General features: G+C 42.4%; 1 protein-coding gene across 2 annotated transcripts in view; it reads left to right on the top strand.

Annotated features, from left to right (window-relative positions):
• The window catches only part of LRP11 (LDL receptor related protein 11), a 235,231-nt gene that overhangs the window by 204,193 nt on the left and 16,269 nt on the right, over nucleotides 1–14,769 (top strand). For both annotated transcript variants that reach the window (XM_086927567.1, XM_086927568.1), the window contains one exon: nucleotides 3,392–3,490. In XM_086927567.1, coding sequence (XP_086783693.1) covers nucleotides 3,392–3,490 — 99 coding nt within the window. The remainder of the gene's footprint in view (nucleotides 1–3,391; nucleotides 3,491–14,769) is intronic.

Genomic DNA, 14,769 nt, shown 5'->3' with positions numbered 1-14,769 from the left:
TGACTCTGATCCTGATCTTTCAGCCTCAGTCCTGGAGGCTATTGGCTCTCCGACGTCTGGGCCTTCGTTCCTCCTGCTTCCTGTTCATCAACTTTGCCAGGTGACATTTGTGGGCTCTGCAAACGGAGGTGAGGTCTCAGTGGGCACAGCTCCATGGAAACTTAACAGATTCCATCCAGGTTTTCGTAGGAAACCGCAAAAGATTTGCAGTGGTGGCTGCTCAATCGCGATCGGACTGGCGGCAGACCCCTGTCCTTATCCCTCCCAGACCCAGACCTGATGGTGGTGACGGACGCAGTGCTGCTGGGTTGAGAGGCCATCTAGGAATCAGAGTTATTGGGTGTCAAGCGGAAACCCTGCTCTACATCAAGCTTTTAAAAATTGGGGATTATCAGCTTGGCTTTGAAGACCTTCCTGTTAACCATCAAGAGGAGGATGATGCAGGTTCTCATGGATAAGGCCACCGTCATGTGGTACTGCAACAAGCAGTGGGGTCTTGAGTCCTGTGTCAGGAGGTTCTCTGACTGGGACTGAGTGAGTCGTCGAGGAATATCCCTGAATGTGAACCACCTGGTTGGGTCTTTCAATGCAAGGGTGGGTCAACTCAGCCACAGACACCGAGCAGGTCATGAATGGCAGTTACACCCATAATTGGTGGAGTGTCTTCCAGTGATGCCTGCATCCAGTCCTGCGCAAGCCTACCTCCAAACATGGAGATTCCATTTGATTCACTCTCAAGGTTGTTATCCTGGCAGTTAAACATTGTTCCACGAAATCTGTGTATGCCAAGCACTGGGACAAGTTTATGGTTTGGTGTGGTACCACTCAGAGTCTTTGCAGGCCAAACTTCAGATGTATTGTTGTGTGTTTTGTCTTTGATCCAGCAAGAACTTGCTGTGTGCACTGCAAAACATTGTTAGCTCTTCCGGTCTTTTCACATTTGCAGGACCAGTCATCCTTGTTCAAATCACAATTCATGATGCGTTTCCTTACAGGTACAGTGTGCATGGGTGCTGCTTATATGAAACTTCGGTTGTCATTTCCAGATCAAAATAGAGTACTGCTTTAGATTTTTCCTGGATCCAGTCTAACACCTACGCATTGCTCCCCTTGTGAGGAAGTATCTACCCCAAATAGCTTTACCGAGGGTAAGTAACTTATTTGTGCTCCATTGGGACTAGTTGGATTTTCACCCAGCCTCTGGTAGGGCTATAATCGTGTAGAGGCCAATATCGGAGTTATAATTATCATGTCCGAGAGATCAGCTAAGAAAGAGTTAGGTTACCAGGTAACATAGCATGTGAAAATTACATGTTTCGTCCTCCTTTCCCAAACAAGGCATCCCTAAGAGAAAAACCAGCATTGGCATAGCCAATAGGGTTCGCCTTTGGGACCTTATAAGTGTCAATAAAACGACTGAATCACCACTCTTGCACGGTTTTGTAACATTTCTGGAAAGTGCTTGGGGCCTTGCATCTCTAACAAACTTCCACTCTACTCTACTCTTGTGCTCTTTGTGAAAGGGTTTGATGGTTCACAAACCTCAAACTTTAATTCTGGGTTATTTTATAAAAAGTAATTTACGTGGGTTGTATCATAAGTATCTTTCAAGAAACTCGGCTTTTGATTTTTTTTTAACGTATAGTATACAAGCGTACAAGCGTACAACCTTAGGACCCTCGGTAAAAAAAGACAAAATAAAATACCTAACAATAGATGCATATCAGCCTCCAGGCCCGAGTGTTGTGGCCTCAGCACTTTCCTTTTTCCACAATATAAATTAAGTTCTTCAGCAGAGGACACGTGTGTATGAGACAGAATCCCCTCCCATTTTCTTAACAAAAAAAACATCACAATGCGTGTTTCCGTAGTGCTGCTGGGGCGCACATTTTGATGTGTAACTCAGTGGGATTCAGCGTTAACTCGTGTTCTTTCCGCCAGCAGTGAAAGAAAGGACTCTGATAACGTCACACAATGCCTGTCGCAGTTTTGGCGGGAGTGCTTGAATGCCATACACAGATGTCGATTGGACGTGCCATAGTCCTAAAACTGTGCTGAGAGACGAAAAAAGTCCCATGTTCCAAGATTCCGTACCAGCTCAGGGAGAACCAAAATCGCAGAACTAGACCTACTTCTTTTGCCAAACCTAACAAAACAAAACCTGCACTCCAAACAGCTGACTAATACATAAATGCGGAGTAGAAACAACATGATCTGTTTAGCATTTTACAAAAAACAAGCTGTGTGGCAAGGACAGGATAATGCACTGAATGCAGATCTTTAACTTCAATTAACGGCAGAGCCTAGTCCCGAAACAGAGCACTGGGGCAGCAGACCATCTGTGGAGTGAAGAGATAGCTTGTGACTGAGATAATACAAACAAGCAGCCGCAAAAGTGAACGCGACCGCCATCTGTTTCCAATTAACGCAAGAGCGGACGTGAGGATTGGAAATATATGGCGCAGCTGCTCGCTCCCGCAAGGTAAACGCCATACATACACGAGTGCTCATTGGAAACAGTACAGTACATGCACGAGTTTACCAAAACATCCTGTGTGATTCCAAGAGGTCATTCCTAAGCAGCACTTGCATGCTGCCTAGGCGCGACCTAACCAACCTAAAACTAAGTACCGAAACAAAAAGATAATAAATCAGCTTGATTGGTGGGATTGTATTCTTTTTAAGATGGTTGAGCACAAGGTGTGATCTCATAGGACCATTTTGATGATGTACCTTGAAGAATGCAGGCCAGCAATACATCCCCTGAGCAGTGGTTCGTTATACCTCTCAGATCTGTCCAGATTATCACAGACATAAATACAAACTGAGTATGAGCCATATCATTACCAAAGGGATAAAGTGATGACTTTTTCTGATGTATATGTCTCATTCTGCAGTGGATAGTAACTGTCACAAAAATGTGTCTCATCCTTCATGACACATTTGCCTTCCTCAGTTTTAATCACTGTGCCCCCAGATAAGTCTGCAAGTCTCTTAGTATCTTGATGGCCTAGTAGTTCTTTCTTCTGCACTGCCCATTATCGGGGAATGTTTACCAAAATCACCATGTCCTAATATTCTCTGTCTCCAAGCTTAAACGGAGTGCCAAAAAGGAAAGTCCTATGTACCTTTACTGCAGTTTCATTCACCAAATATAATTTAAGGGCCCATTGGAGGGCAATAGAGAAAATCTCCTCAAAGGAAGATGTTGAGGGGGAAATTACTTCACTAATGTGTAACACAAGTTCTTCTCCTGTTCAATTTAAAATTGCTGAATAGTTTCACTTGCTTTTGTCTTTGCATGTCCAGCTATGTAAATGAATAACTGAGCAATTTAGCTGCACATGTCCCTTGAACGCTTTTTTCTAAACTCCTGTTTGTTGTTTTTCAGTTATCGGTACTTTGGGAAAAGTTAAAGAAACTACGAATGACAATAGTAAAATCAGATCACAAGGCAAAGTAGCAGGAGGTCACCCTGCCCCAGAAACAGGTAAGCCGCAAACATTAGGACATTTGCATTTTACATGTCATTTTGTAAAACAAGAACCATCTCTAATTGGCATCAAAGCACTGACAAGTATTCAAGGTGGTGCATCCCTGTATACACAACGATTGGTCGCCAATTCATTTTGAGTTTTACTATGCGGTTTTCACCTTTAGCTCCATGTTTTTGGGAGGTTTCTGGCATTTCCATTGCTGGCCCTATAAGCTCTTTTGGCTCCTCCACTGTGTAAACCATATGTGATCTGATTTGTAGTTGGAACCATAATCCAAAAGGAAATGTCCATTAGTAACAGATGTGTCTGTAGTAGTTCCGCCGTGATCAGGGCCATAGCGCGTTGTTTGTGAGATGTCTTGAACCGTCCAGAGTTTGATCTCTGAATATGATTTCTCTTCTGAATCTCGCTTCTCTCATTTTTTGACCTTTCAGCTCAAATAAGCCTAATTTTGCACTTATGTCTCCCTGCCTCAAACCCAGCTGGTGTCTGAGTGCACCCGCTCAGTGCGCTCGCATAATGGGTATTACGTAGGACTAATCTTCACAAATTATTGTGGTAAAATAAATATCTGCAGTAGTCCATTATTTGTGGATTTCTTTATTCGCATAAACATTGCGAATGCGTATATTGTCCCTGCAAGACCGGTCTTCCAAATCGGTGCGTTTGTCTTGGAGAGCTTCTATCTTCTTTTCCATCGCTATTTGTTGTTCATGTGTTCCGGGTTTTTTTGTCTGTATTTTTCAAAGAGCGGTTGCAGGTGACTTTTATCCACAGAGTTTGCCACTAATCTTTCATTTGATGCTTTGATGATATTAGGCTGTAGTATATTTTAGTTTTGGGCTATTTTGTTAGGTTAGTGACAGGAGTGGGCCTTCGATATAGGATAATCTATAGATACGGCTTTGGGTTGAAAAAGTGACTAAATGTTCTTTGATTTTCACTTCATTGCAATATTTTGCTGTGGCTCATTTTGTTGTTGAGTGCAATCTCTAATGTTAAAAAAAAAAGAAAATGTTAACAATTTTGAAGGTCATTTCAGTGGGCCATGTTGTGATTCCCATGAACAAAAGAAAATTGTTTTACGTCGATTTTGTACTTGATTGATCCATGTCCTGTAAAATACTTTGCTAGCCTTTTAAATTTTGCTTTTGAAGGTCTTTTCTAAACCATACTACAAAGATTTGTGCTTGCTGATGTCTTGGGTGTTGGTAACATAAGATGTACATTATGTATACCACAGTACTACACTGTGAAATGCAAGAGTACTGTAATTTTTCTGCAGAGGAAGGTACAGAGAAGTTACTTATTTGAATGGAAATGGACACAAATTTTGCTTTACAATGTCAGTCTGCCAAATGCCGTGCACATTTCCCCTTTTTCCATTATAATATTGTGAACTAAGGTGTCCTCTGCGACAGGCGTATGTGGGCTTGTGAATTGGGCTACTGTTCCAAGAGTTAGTGGTTTTCATGTGATTAGGCTTGTGCATACTGCAAGAGTATAGGGCAGGAGGGGTTGTGGGGCGCTTATCCTTCTTGCACTTGCTAAACTGTGCCTTATCGCAGTCTTTTTTTATTAGGAGGTGAATGGCCTACCTCTCTGAGGTACCACGCCCCAGTGGACGAAAAATCACTATCTGGGATACCACATTCATTAGAAAGCCTTAGCTATTCTAGGCCTGAACAACATTTTTACAATTTCAATAATGTAAAGTAATTTAACCATGTGCCTAGGATCTCAAGTTGCATACACTGTGCCCATCACCAGACAATTTTTCAAGGCTCAGCAGATGAAAGGAAAAATAGTGCATTCAGCACAAAATAATCTGAAAACAAAGTTCATGTGCAAATAAACACATTTGAATATTTCGTTTCCAGAAGTCTTCACATCATTGTACGATACGTTACTAATGCCGTAAAGTTTTCATGGTCTTTTAGTTGAAAATAGCGCTCTTTTCGTTAGGAAGTTGTTCAAGAAAACTACTTAGGATGCTCTCACTATTATTTTACATGATTCAATAAAACTTTTTTAGACTCATATCATGTTCCTGAATTACTTTTCATATATATATATATATATATTTTAATTTATCTCAAACGTGCTTTGACATTATTCTATGTTTTCAAAAGACAAAGGAACCCACAAGGTAGGAAGGACCCTGGGTATCAGCTAATTATTAGGAACAGTGGGTCCTTCAATAATTTATGCAATACAACAGTAAATATAGACCAGAATCAGTACTATATAGATTCGCTTATGTCCAGCCGGACATTGTTTGATTTAATAGATACAAAAAAATTCAGTACTAAAGTTCAAGACCGAGCGTCATAGAATGGGACACAATCCTGTATCCTTCAAGGTTCACAACATAAAGACAATAACAGTTACACAAAACATTTTCAGGCACGAAAAAGAGCTCATCGCCAAATCATGAATCGCGAGGGCAAGCTTTGTAGAGGAGTGGACAATAATGCACAAGTTTTAACAAATGTGTTTAACCCCTTAAGTGCTGCCTCGGTGCATTGGCCGACGGCAGCACTACCTCCCCAGTGCTGCGCACGACCATTGGACGTCCATTCAGCACTAGTTCCAATGGACAGCGCAGCACTGGGGAGGAATGTTTAATAGCATCTATGAGGTTAACATGCATTCCGTCTAAAGTAGTCAACGACGTTTTGATCTATACCAAGGTACATAGATCATCATCCGGACGGAAATTTACACACGCCTGAAAAATAGCACTGCCTGTGAATAGAAGAACGGGGAGGGAGGCAGGAAGCAAAATGCCAAGCATTAGAATTATTTAGAGGTAAAAGTAAAAAGATTGACATATGAGACCTCCATAACTGAAAACATTTCGACGGGCAGTGCTTTTAACTGATAAAAAAATAAGTAAATTGACAAGAGTGCATAATGAGGTCATACTAAGGCCGTGAGAAGAAAAACAAGGCTAGAGACAAGGCGGTACATTGACATTTACTGTAATCACTATGTGAAGTGGTCAAACATGGCTAGAAACAAAGCGGTACATTGAAATGAAGGTACTGTAATCACTGCGTGAAGTGGTTAGCCTAAGGTGCTAAGGAGAATAAAGAAAATAGGGAGGTTCGCTGTTTAGATGGGGAATGGGACACTTGCATACAAGGTGCTTATGTGAGGCCGTAGTAGAAGTTCAGTTGAGGTATTGAAAATACAGTGGAGATATTAAAAAGTAGGCACGAGTGCACAAGATCATTCTGCTGGTGCGAGGTTGCCAAATTGTAACATGCAATCAAAGGAGTGCTGATATTGACTGCGGTCGGTGCCTAGCATCGGAGCCAATTCTCTAAGGCCAATCCGCTGCTGCGATTATGTCAATTTGTAGCAAGCAATCAAAGGAGTGTCGAAATTGAACTTGGTCAGTGCCTAGAAACAGAGCCAAGGACTCACCTGGTTGGCGAATGTGGGGGCTAAAACTCCCAGGGAATTAAGGAAGTCCGACGGATTTGCTGGAGGAGGAAGGAAGCGTGAAAATAAGTGTGCGAGAATGGATGTAGGGAAGGAATGACGCCTAAGGGAAACACACACTTACCTAGTTGAAACGGTCTCGGACAGAACCCAAGCTCAAGGATAGAAAACGGTAGATTTCCGTTCAGAAGTGTGAGGCTGTCACAGCAGTAAATGCCAGACGAGTGGGGGTTGCGCGGAGCCAGCCACGAGGGACCTGAAATTAGAAAGGTGCATCAAGGGCATGTGGGACTGATGGCTGGGAGGAGTGACGGAGCAGTTGCGGGGCTCTCTTACCGTGATTAAGGAGAAGGAACGCTGCTGCCAGGATCGGCGGTGAGCGAGGGAGGTGGGTGTGTGGTTACATTTTTAAAGAGGGCACTCACGTGATCGGACGCGTCACAAGGTGTAGTAGTGCAATTAGCTTTGCAATTATGGCGGCCATCTTAGGTGAGTGATGTTCATGCAGGAGCTTATAATAATAAGTAGAAAAATAGAACCCTTCTTAAAAGTGAAATGGAGCAATTGAAGGTTAAAGGAAAAAGTAATAAAGGAGAAAATAAATTGTGTGACATGGAGAAACTTATTACTCAAGGTAAGTTACCACAGTAACTTACTACATAGATGATTGACATATAGAGAAAACAATGTATAAGTTCAGTGGCTCCTTGTGAAAAGTAGGAGGCATATTCAGATAAAATGACTTGCATTAGAGAGATCAGTAGTTTCAAGTCAGAGTAGTCCATTCTTCATTACAGTTCAAACCATTTAATATAGTATCCAAGCGAATAATGAGTTTCAGTTTCTCTTTATTCAAGAGCTGCCCCAGGTTGCCACCCCTTGTAGGTAGCCTCACAGTTTTGAGCACAGTCCATTTTAGATCAGTGTCTTTGTGTCCAAGAAGGTTAAAGGGTTCAACCAGAGGTGCATTAGGGGTGTTGCAGCGGATCCGGCTGCGGTGTTGTCCTATGCGGGTCTTGATTTCTTGTGTGGGTTGACCGATGTAATTCTTCTGACATGGACATTGAATCAAGTAGATGACGTTACACGTGTTACAGCTTGAAAAATTGTTTAACTGAATTACAACATTGTCAAATGTGAAGGTTTTGTCTTCCAAAGTGAAATCGCACATATTGCAGTTTCAGCACTTTGAATGCCCCAACAGAGATGTCAACCCCCAGTGTGCATCTAATGTCAGGGGAGGTGTCACCATGGGGAGTGCTGCCCGTATCAGATGGTCCTTCAGATTGCAGGTTTTTCTAAAGGCAAACAAGGGGCGCTCCATGTTTAAAGCACCTGCATTGAGTGTGGGCTAATGATTCAGAATTGATTTGCGGACAGGATTAGATGCTGTTGAGAAGGCAGTGACGCAGACTATCCTGTTTGTTTAACTTTTTGGTTTAGGTGACAATATTTCCCTAGGGTAATACCAAGCCAGTTTAAGGGAATTACGGACTAAACGCTTCGGGTATCCACGGGACCTGAGTTTGTTGGATAGAACTAATGGTTCTTGGAAGTACTCTTCCTTTTTGTAGCAGTTACGCCTGATGCGCAAGAACTGAGAGTAAGGTAATGAATCTCGTAGTGCCCTTAAATGGTTGCTTTCATACCTCAAAAGTGAATTCCGTTCAGTAGGCTTCCTGTAAAGTCTAGTGAGAAGTTCTCTGTTTGAGCGATATATAGTCAAATCTAAGAAGGCAATGGAGACTTGGTCTAGTGATAGTGTGAATTGCAAACCTAGACAGTTGTTATTAAGCAAATGCTGAAACTGATGTAGACTGGCCTTGTTGTGCCAAATTAGGAAAACATCATCGATATAGCGGCGCCACAATGTGACGTCGGAGATGATCAGGTTCTGAGGTGACAGAATCATGGTGGTCTATGGGGAATCCATGAAGAGAATGGCGAGATTGGGGGCAAAAACCGCCCCCATTGATGTGCCCTTCACTTGCTGGTAGTATTCGTTATCAAACGTGAAGAAGTTTCTTGTGAGGCATAGCTCAAGCAATTGAAGTATGAAAAGTGTGGGGACTGCGTGTGGTCTGGGTCTGGAGTCCAAAGTTTTTTTAATAACTGTGAGGGCTAAGACCTGAGGGATATTGGTTTACAGTGATTCAACATCCAATGTACATAGATCAGTGGAAGGATTAAACGGATGATGTTCTATCATGTTTATCATCGCCCTGCTGTCCCTGATATAACATTGCGTCTCGGGTACAAAATCCTTGATAAAGGAATCAACAAATTGACCTAGAGGTTCCAATATGGAGCCGCAGCCTGAGACTATCGGGCGGCCCGGTGGGGTGGTGAGGTTTTTATGAAGTTTTCATTTTTTTGTTGAAAATAGCGCTCTTTTCATTAAGAAGTTGTTCAAGAAAACTACTTAGGATGCTTTCACTATTATTTTACACGATTCAATAAAACTTTTTTAGACTCGTATCATGATCTTGAATTACTTTTCATATATATATATATTTTAATTTATCTCAAACATGCTTTGACATTATTCTATAGCAGAGACTTCATGCGGGGACAGAGCAGTGTGTGTTTTATCAACTGGCTCACATTATGTCATTTTTTAATTCTGGTATTAGTGGGTCAGGAGGTGTGAATTCTTGTGTTTGTAATTGAAGTATTTGGCCTTTCAGGTCCTAAATTGCTTTTCTGTGGGGCCTTATTTTAGCTATAGCTCTTTTAAGGTGAGAAACTGATTTAAGTGAGTCCCAAGTATGCAATGCAACTGCAGTAAAATGAAACACATTAGATGAGGAACCATACTTACTGGACATGCTCTGGTCTTTAAGATTATTCTCTGATTACAAGCCTGAGGTGAGAAAATATGCCCTAATTATGATGTAAGTCCGCCCGATAACCTTTCGGTGTGGGAACCGATCAACCGTAGGTTGGCAGTTCTGCATTATAAAGTCCCATTTCTCTATGGGACCTTGTGCTGCGGCTGCTTGCCTCGTGGTGCCTGCCACACGGTGCAGGGATTAACAGGGGGGGCACCATAGGTGCCCCCAACCAGAAACCACAGGGAGGACGTGGCCCTGTTAGGGCCTCCCAAAGTCCTTTTCCGACAGCCCGACATGAAAATCCTATCGGAAACGTAGTCCTTGGCGATTATGTTGTGGTTTCCGTCTGGCTGACCCGCTCCTTGAGCCCATCGGACGCCGGCCGGAATGAGTGCCTAATAACAATGTAGGTGGTCGGAAGTCAAACCACGGATGTTGGTCGGAGGCTTACTGACCGACATCCAAATGAGACCCATAGTCATATAGACCATGAAAAAAGAGAAGAGTATTCTGCAGCCCAATCACAGGCCCGGAGTAACATGTCAGCTAGCTGGTCCTGGGAGCGTGAAGAAGGCCATTGAGAGACCTTGCATTGTGGGCGTGTTTATGTATCTAGCAGTTCTGCACATTTGTCTGTGGTTTGATGGGTGTCTTAATTGAAAAAAGTTTTGCGATCTCACTTTGATCTCTTCCATTATTGTGAGTCTCTTAACACTTGATATAGATTATACTGTTCCATACCCAACTTCTGGGCTTGTGCAGCCATTTCTAAACTAAGGTGACTAATGGCAGAGACCATCATGGTGGGTTAGAAAGAGAGGTCATCATATTTATGTTGGCATACAAGGCCATCTGTTGCACAGAGAGGTGGGGGGTGGGCTCCACACTTTCTCAGGAACTGAGATGAATATATTATGGAGAGCCTGATAATCAACACAAAGAGGTCCTCGCCTGCTCGAAGACTCTAGACTTTACACACTGAAGCCAGAAGGCAACACCATGAGTCCACCTATGCATTCACCATCCGAGGTGTGTTTAGAGCGTGTCAGGAGACTTCCTCCTTAAGACTGCACATAACGGACGCCATCAAAAGAGACTGGCAGGGGTGGCACCATGTGGCAATGTCTTCAAACATATATACCTACAGAAGACAACAGTAGTGCCTTCCACTAATCCTTCTGCCATTTAATTGGCAAAGGGTACAATCACACTGCTAATTGCTCATACTGTAATGGGGAACAGTATCTACACCCCACTTATGATACAAACAACTATCTAGTGTTGCAAGTATTATAATCTGTCAGAAGCGTAATACTGGTGCAGACCGCCCCAGCTGCATTATCAAATTGATTTATAAAGCTCCTAAAACTTGGCAAGCAGCAGAACAGTGTGTAGAATTTGAGAGGAAGTCAATTCACTTAAATAAATAAGTATTTAAGGCTTTCCTAAAAGATGAATGCTGGCTCAATTGTCTTAGTTCTATATTCTGAGCTTTTCACAGTGTGTGGGTCATTACATAAAGGTTTCTCCCCAGCCTTTTTTCATTTCAGATAAATTTGGTTGGGACCAGCAGATGATTGCCAACAGATCAGTAGGCAGTGACATGTTGCATCAAATAACCAACGTCACTACCAAACATTGCCATATGAATTACTTTAAGATTCTTGAACTATGTTCTTTGCTCTTCTTTTAGCCAGTGCTACATCCGTCGGCAAGAGGAAACCTGAGCAGATCCCAGAAAGTCACATACTGCTTGTATAGCTGATCTGATTTCTGCAACAATTGTAACTTACTGATATTGACCTTAGATGTCCCCACTGATACAGCATAGCTAATAACAGCTTGACCCATACACGATATATCCTTCTGAGAATTCAAGCGTCTTCCCTTTTTTCGCATTTTCAAGTGATAGAGAATTTGGTAATGATATTTCCTTGGCTATCCATCAAGTGTTTGTGATCAAAATAGCCTGAGAAGGCTTTCACAGGAATATCAGTTCCCATCCTGGTAAGAACAGTTTGCAGATCTATGGGTCTCGAGCCAGTGCACACCCCCAATAAATAAGAACTCTGTTTATGAGTCATTGACACCTAACCAGTGTCTAGTTCTATTCATTCCATCTTGGAATATATCAAAAGTATTTGCAACTATCTGATAATATCTAGTCAAGGCATTAGTCAAACAAAACACCTGCCTGGTGTGCCTTTAGGTTTTGCAAGTTGCCTTTTGGGGCCTTATGCAACACTAACATATCAGGGGTTATTTTAGCATGGATGGTCTTCTTCTCCACAGCAGCATGGCCATGACCCTAACGCATGTGGGCAGGTCCTGGACATAATGATATAGGGTGCCTTTGCTTTGGCATCTGTACAGCATTCCTTGTTGTGGATTTCTTGTCATGGTTTAATGTGCCCTTCTGAAAAAAGTGTAAAGAGTGTCTTTTAAAATGGGTTGCAGGGAAACTCAATGGTAGAAACAGCGGATACAAACCCTGTTTACCATTGCTGTTTTCTCTGACAGTATAATATTGGAATGTTCCCCATTCATTACAATGTCTAAAAAATAATATATTTGGTACATGTAATGATTTATTGAACAGAGGAATATGAAATTGAAACAATTAAATTTACACAGTCACACCCTATATTGTGTCACAAGATATGTTCCTGTGCTCTTAAGATAGGAAGTGAATGCACATATCCTACTTCAAGTGTTGTCTGCTAACAGCAAACATTTATATATGTCTAGGCTTGTTTCATAGAATTTTCATGATTTCATAAACCAGCTTCTTTGAGACTGAACATTATTTTCCATTTAGTAACAAATGTTTGGTACATCACCAAATACTTGGGGTTCTTTTTAATACATTGAAAAGATTACTTTTAGATCACAAATATACACTCATTTTACAAGCTTGGATTTGTAACTGTTCATGATGAATAATCTAGATAATTTCCCAGAATTCAGAAATATTATCTGTCTTTTGCCTACCACAAATACTATGGTTTCACGTATATATGGGATACCACCTACATTTCACATCAATTTATAGAAAATACACCAAGGTCTAGATTAAATATATGGTTGCCACTCCTGAGAATCTGTTCTCTGACACAAGAACTTATTGTCTTTACTTGCTTCCTAAAACTAGTAAACCACGTACTAAGGAATTTTGAGAAACTGAGTTGTTGGTTGACTGGGGTGTGTGCCCTGGTCAAACAACATCCACAATCCTTTACAGAGTGAACCACAAAAAGACGCTAAAAGAACCTATGCTTAACCCTGGGTTGCTTGGCACAAACAAAGCAATCAGGCTTAACTTAAAGGCAATGTGTAAACTATTTTTGCAGCACACAAACCGTAATCATCGAACACACAAGACAAGAAAAATACCAAACCAATTAAAAAAAATAGAGTAGAGTATATTCCAGTAGAGTGTATTATATTGCTGTGACACCAAAGCAATATAAATCAATTCATTAGAACTATATTATGATTTTTTTTTGTAAGATCTAATGCCTAAAAGTTCAAAGCGCCAATCATGATTATCTAGTCATGTGAGACTAGGTCAAAGTCAAAAGTTAAGACGAGATTGTGATGAAGTACTGAACGTCATTCCCACATGCTTAGAAGTGCCCTTGGGTACGCCACAACACAACGCACGAATGTCCGGGCTCCCTACCATACGGGGGCTGTCCGCCTGACCTCATCAAGCCCAAATCATGTTAGGTGACCACGACATACACCGGGAGAGCCGGGGAGGATTAGCATCTTGTCCTGGAATGTGAATGGCTTGGGCAGTAAGATTAAGAGGGGCCTGGTCAACTCGTATCTCAAACGTGTAGGCCCGGACATCACGCTCCTACAAGAAACCCATCTCAAAGGTACTAAGTGCGGCTTCCTAACCAGAGGTCGTTTTAAGCTGCTAGCACATGCAGGATACACGTCAGACTCCAGAGGAGTCGCCATTATTCTGAAAAAGACCACTCCATTTATCATAACACAAACATGGACAGACCCCCAGGGAACATTCGTGGCTATCAAGGGGATATCAAATAGATGCGCTTACACTATAGTTTCAGTCTATGCACCGCCGAAACTTCAGGCTTCCACACTTAAGAAAGTAGCGGATATACTGCTGGAAACAACCAACACCTTACACATTGTAGGGGGAGATTTTAATGACGTATTGGATGTCTCTAAGGACAGATCAAGCACGACACGGCGGGTGGGGACACAGACCCCTTTGTCCCAATGGTCTACCAACCTAGGTCTCACGGACGCATGAGGCGCGGGTTTACTCGTTCTTCTCTGGCGCCCACCAGGCCTTCTGGAGACTGGACTACGTCTTTATGGCCCGACAACACTTGACAATAAAAGATATGGCAGAATATAAAGCTAGAGGAGTATCAGATCACTCACCGCTGCTGATCAGACAGGGGGCGAAACGCCAGGGGGATGGGCAGCAATTGCACTTGACGGCATGGGATTTGCAAAACCCAAATGTCATACGGGGACTCAGAGCGGATATCAAAGTCTATATTGCCGAAAACGAGGGCTCGGTGACCTCGAAAGTGGTTTTATGGGAGGCTTTCAAGATGGTCATGAGAGATAGGGCGAAGAATAGGTTGGCAGAGGAACGAAGAAGGCTCCACTCTGAGGCCGAACTCATCGAGCAGGACATATTAGATTTGGAAAGGGAATGCCAGAACTCGAGAGACCCAGTGGCAATCAGGAGACTCACAGATAGACAATCACAGTATAGAGAACTTGTGACAGGAGAGGCGAAAACACAGGCATTAGCTACCCTGCACCGCCTATACAATGTAGGGGACAAGTCTGGTAAGCTCCTGGCGTGGCTCAGCAAAAAAGAACGGGCGGAGAGATGGGTGGAGCAGATTAAAGACCCTCAGGGAACGACACTACAATCAGACACACATATAGCAGAGGCATTCGCAGACCACTATGAACACTTCTATGAGTCTAGA

This window comes from Lissotriton vulgaris, chromosome 6, assembly GCF_964263255.1.
Source record: "Lissotriton vulgaris chromosome 6, aLisVul1.2, whole genome shotgun sequence".
In the NCBI taxonomy this organism is placed as follows: Eukaryota; Metazoa; Chordata; class Amphibia; order Caudata; family Salamandridae; genus Lissotriton; species Lissotriton vulgaris.
Note: the sequence above shows the minus strand (reverse complement) of the source record. Positions and strands in the feature narration are given on the sequence as shown.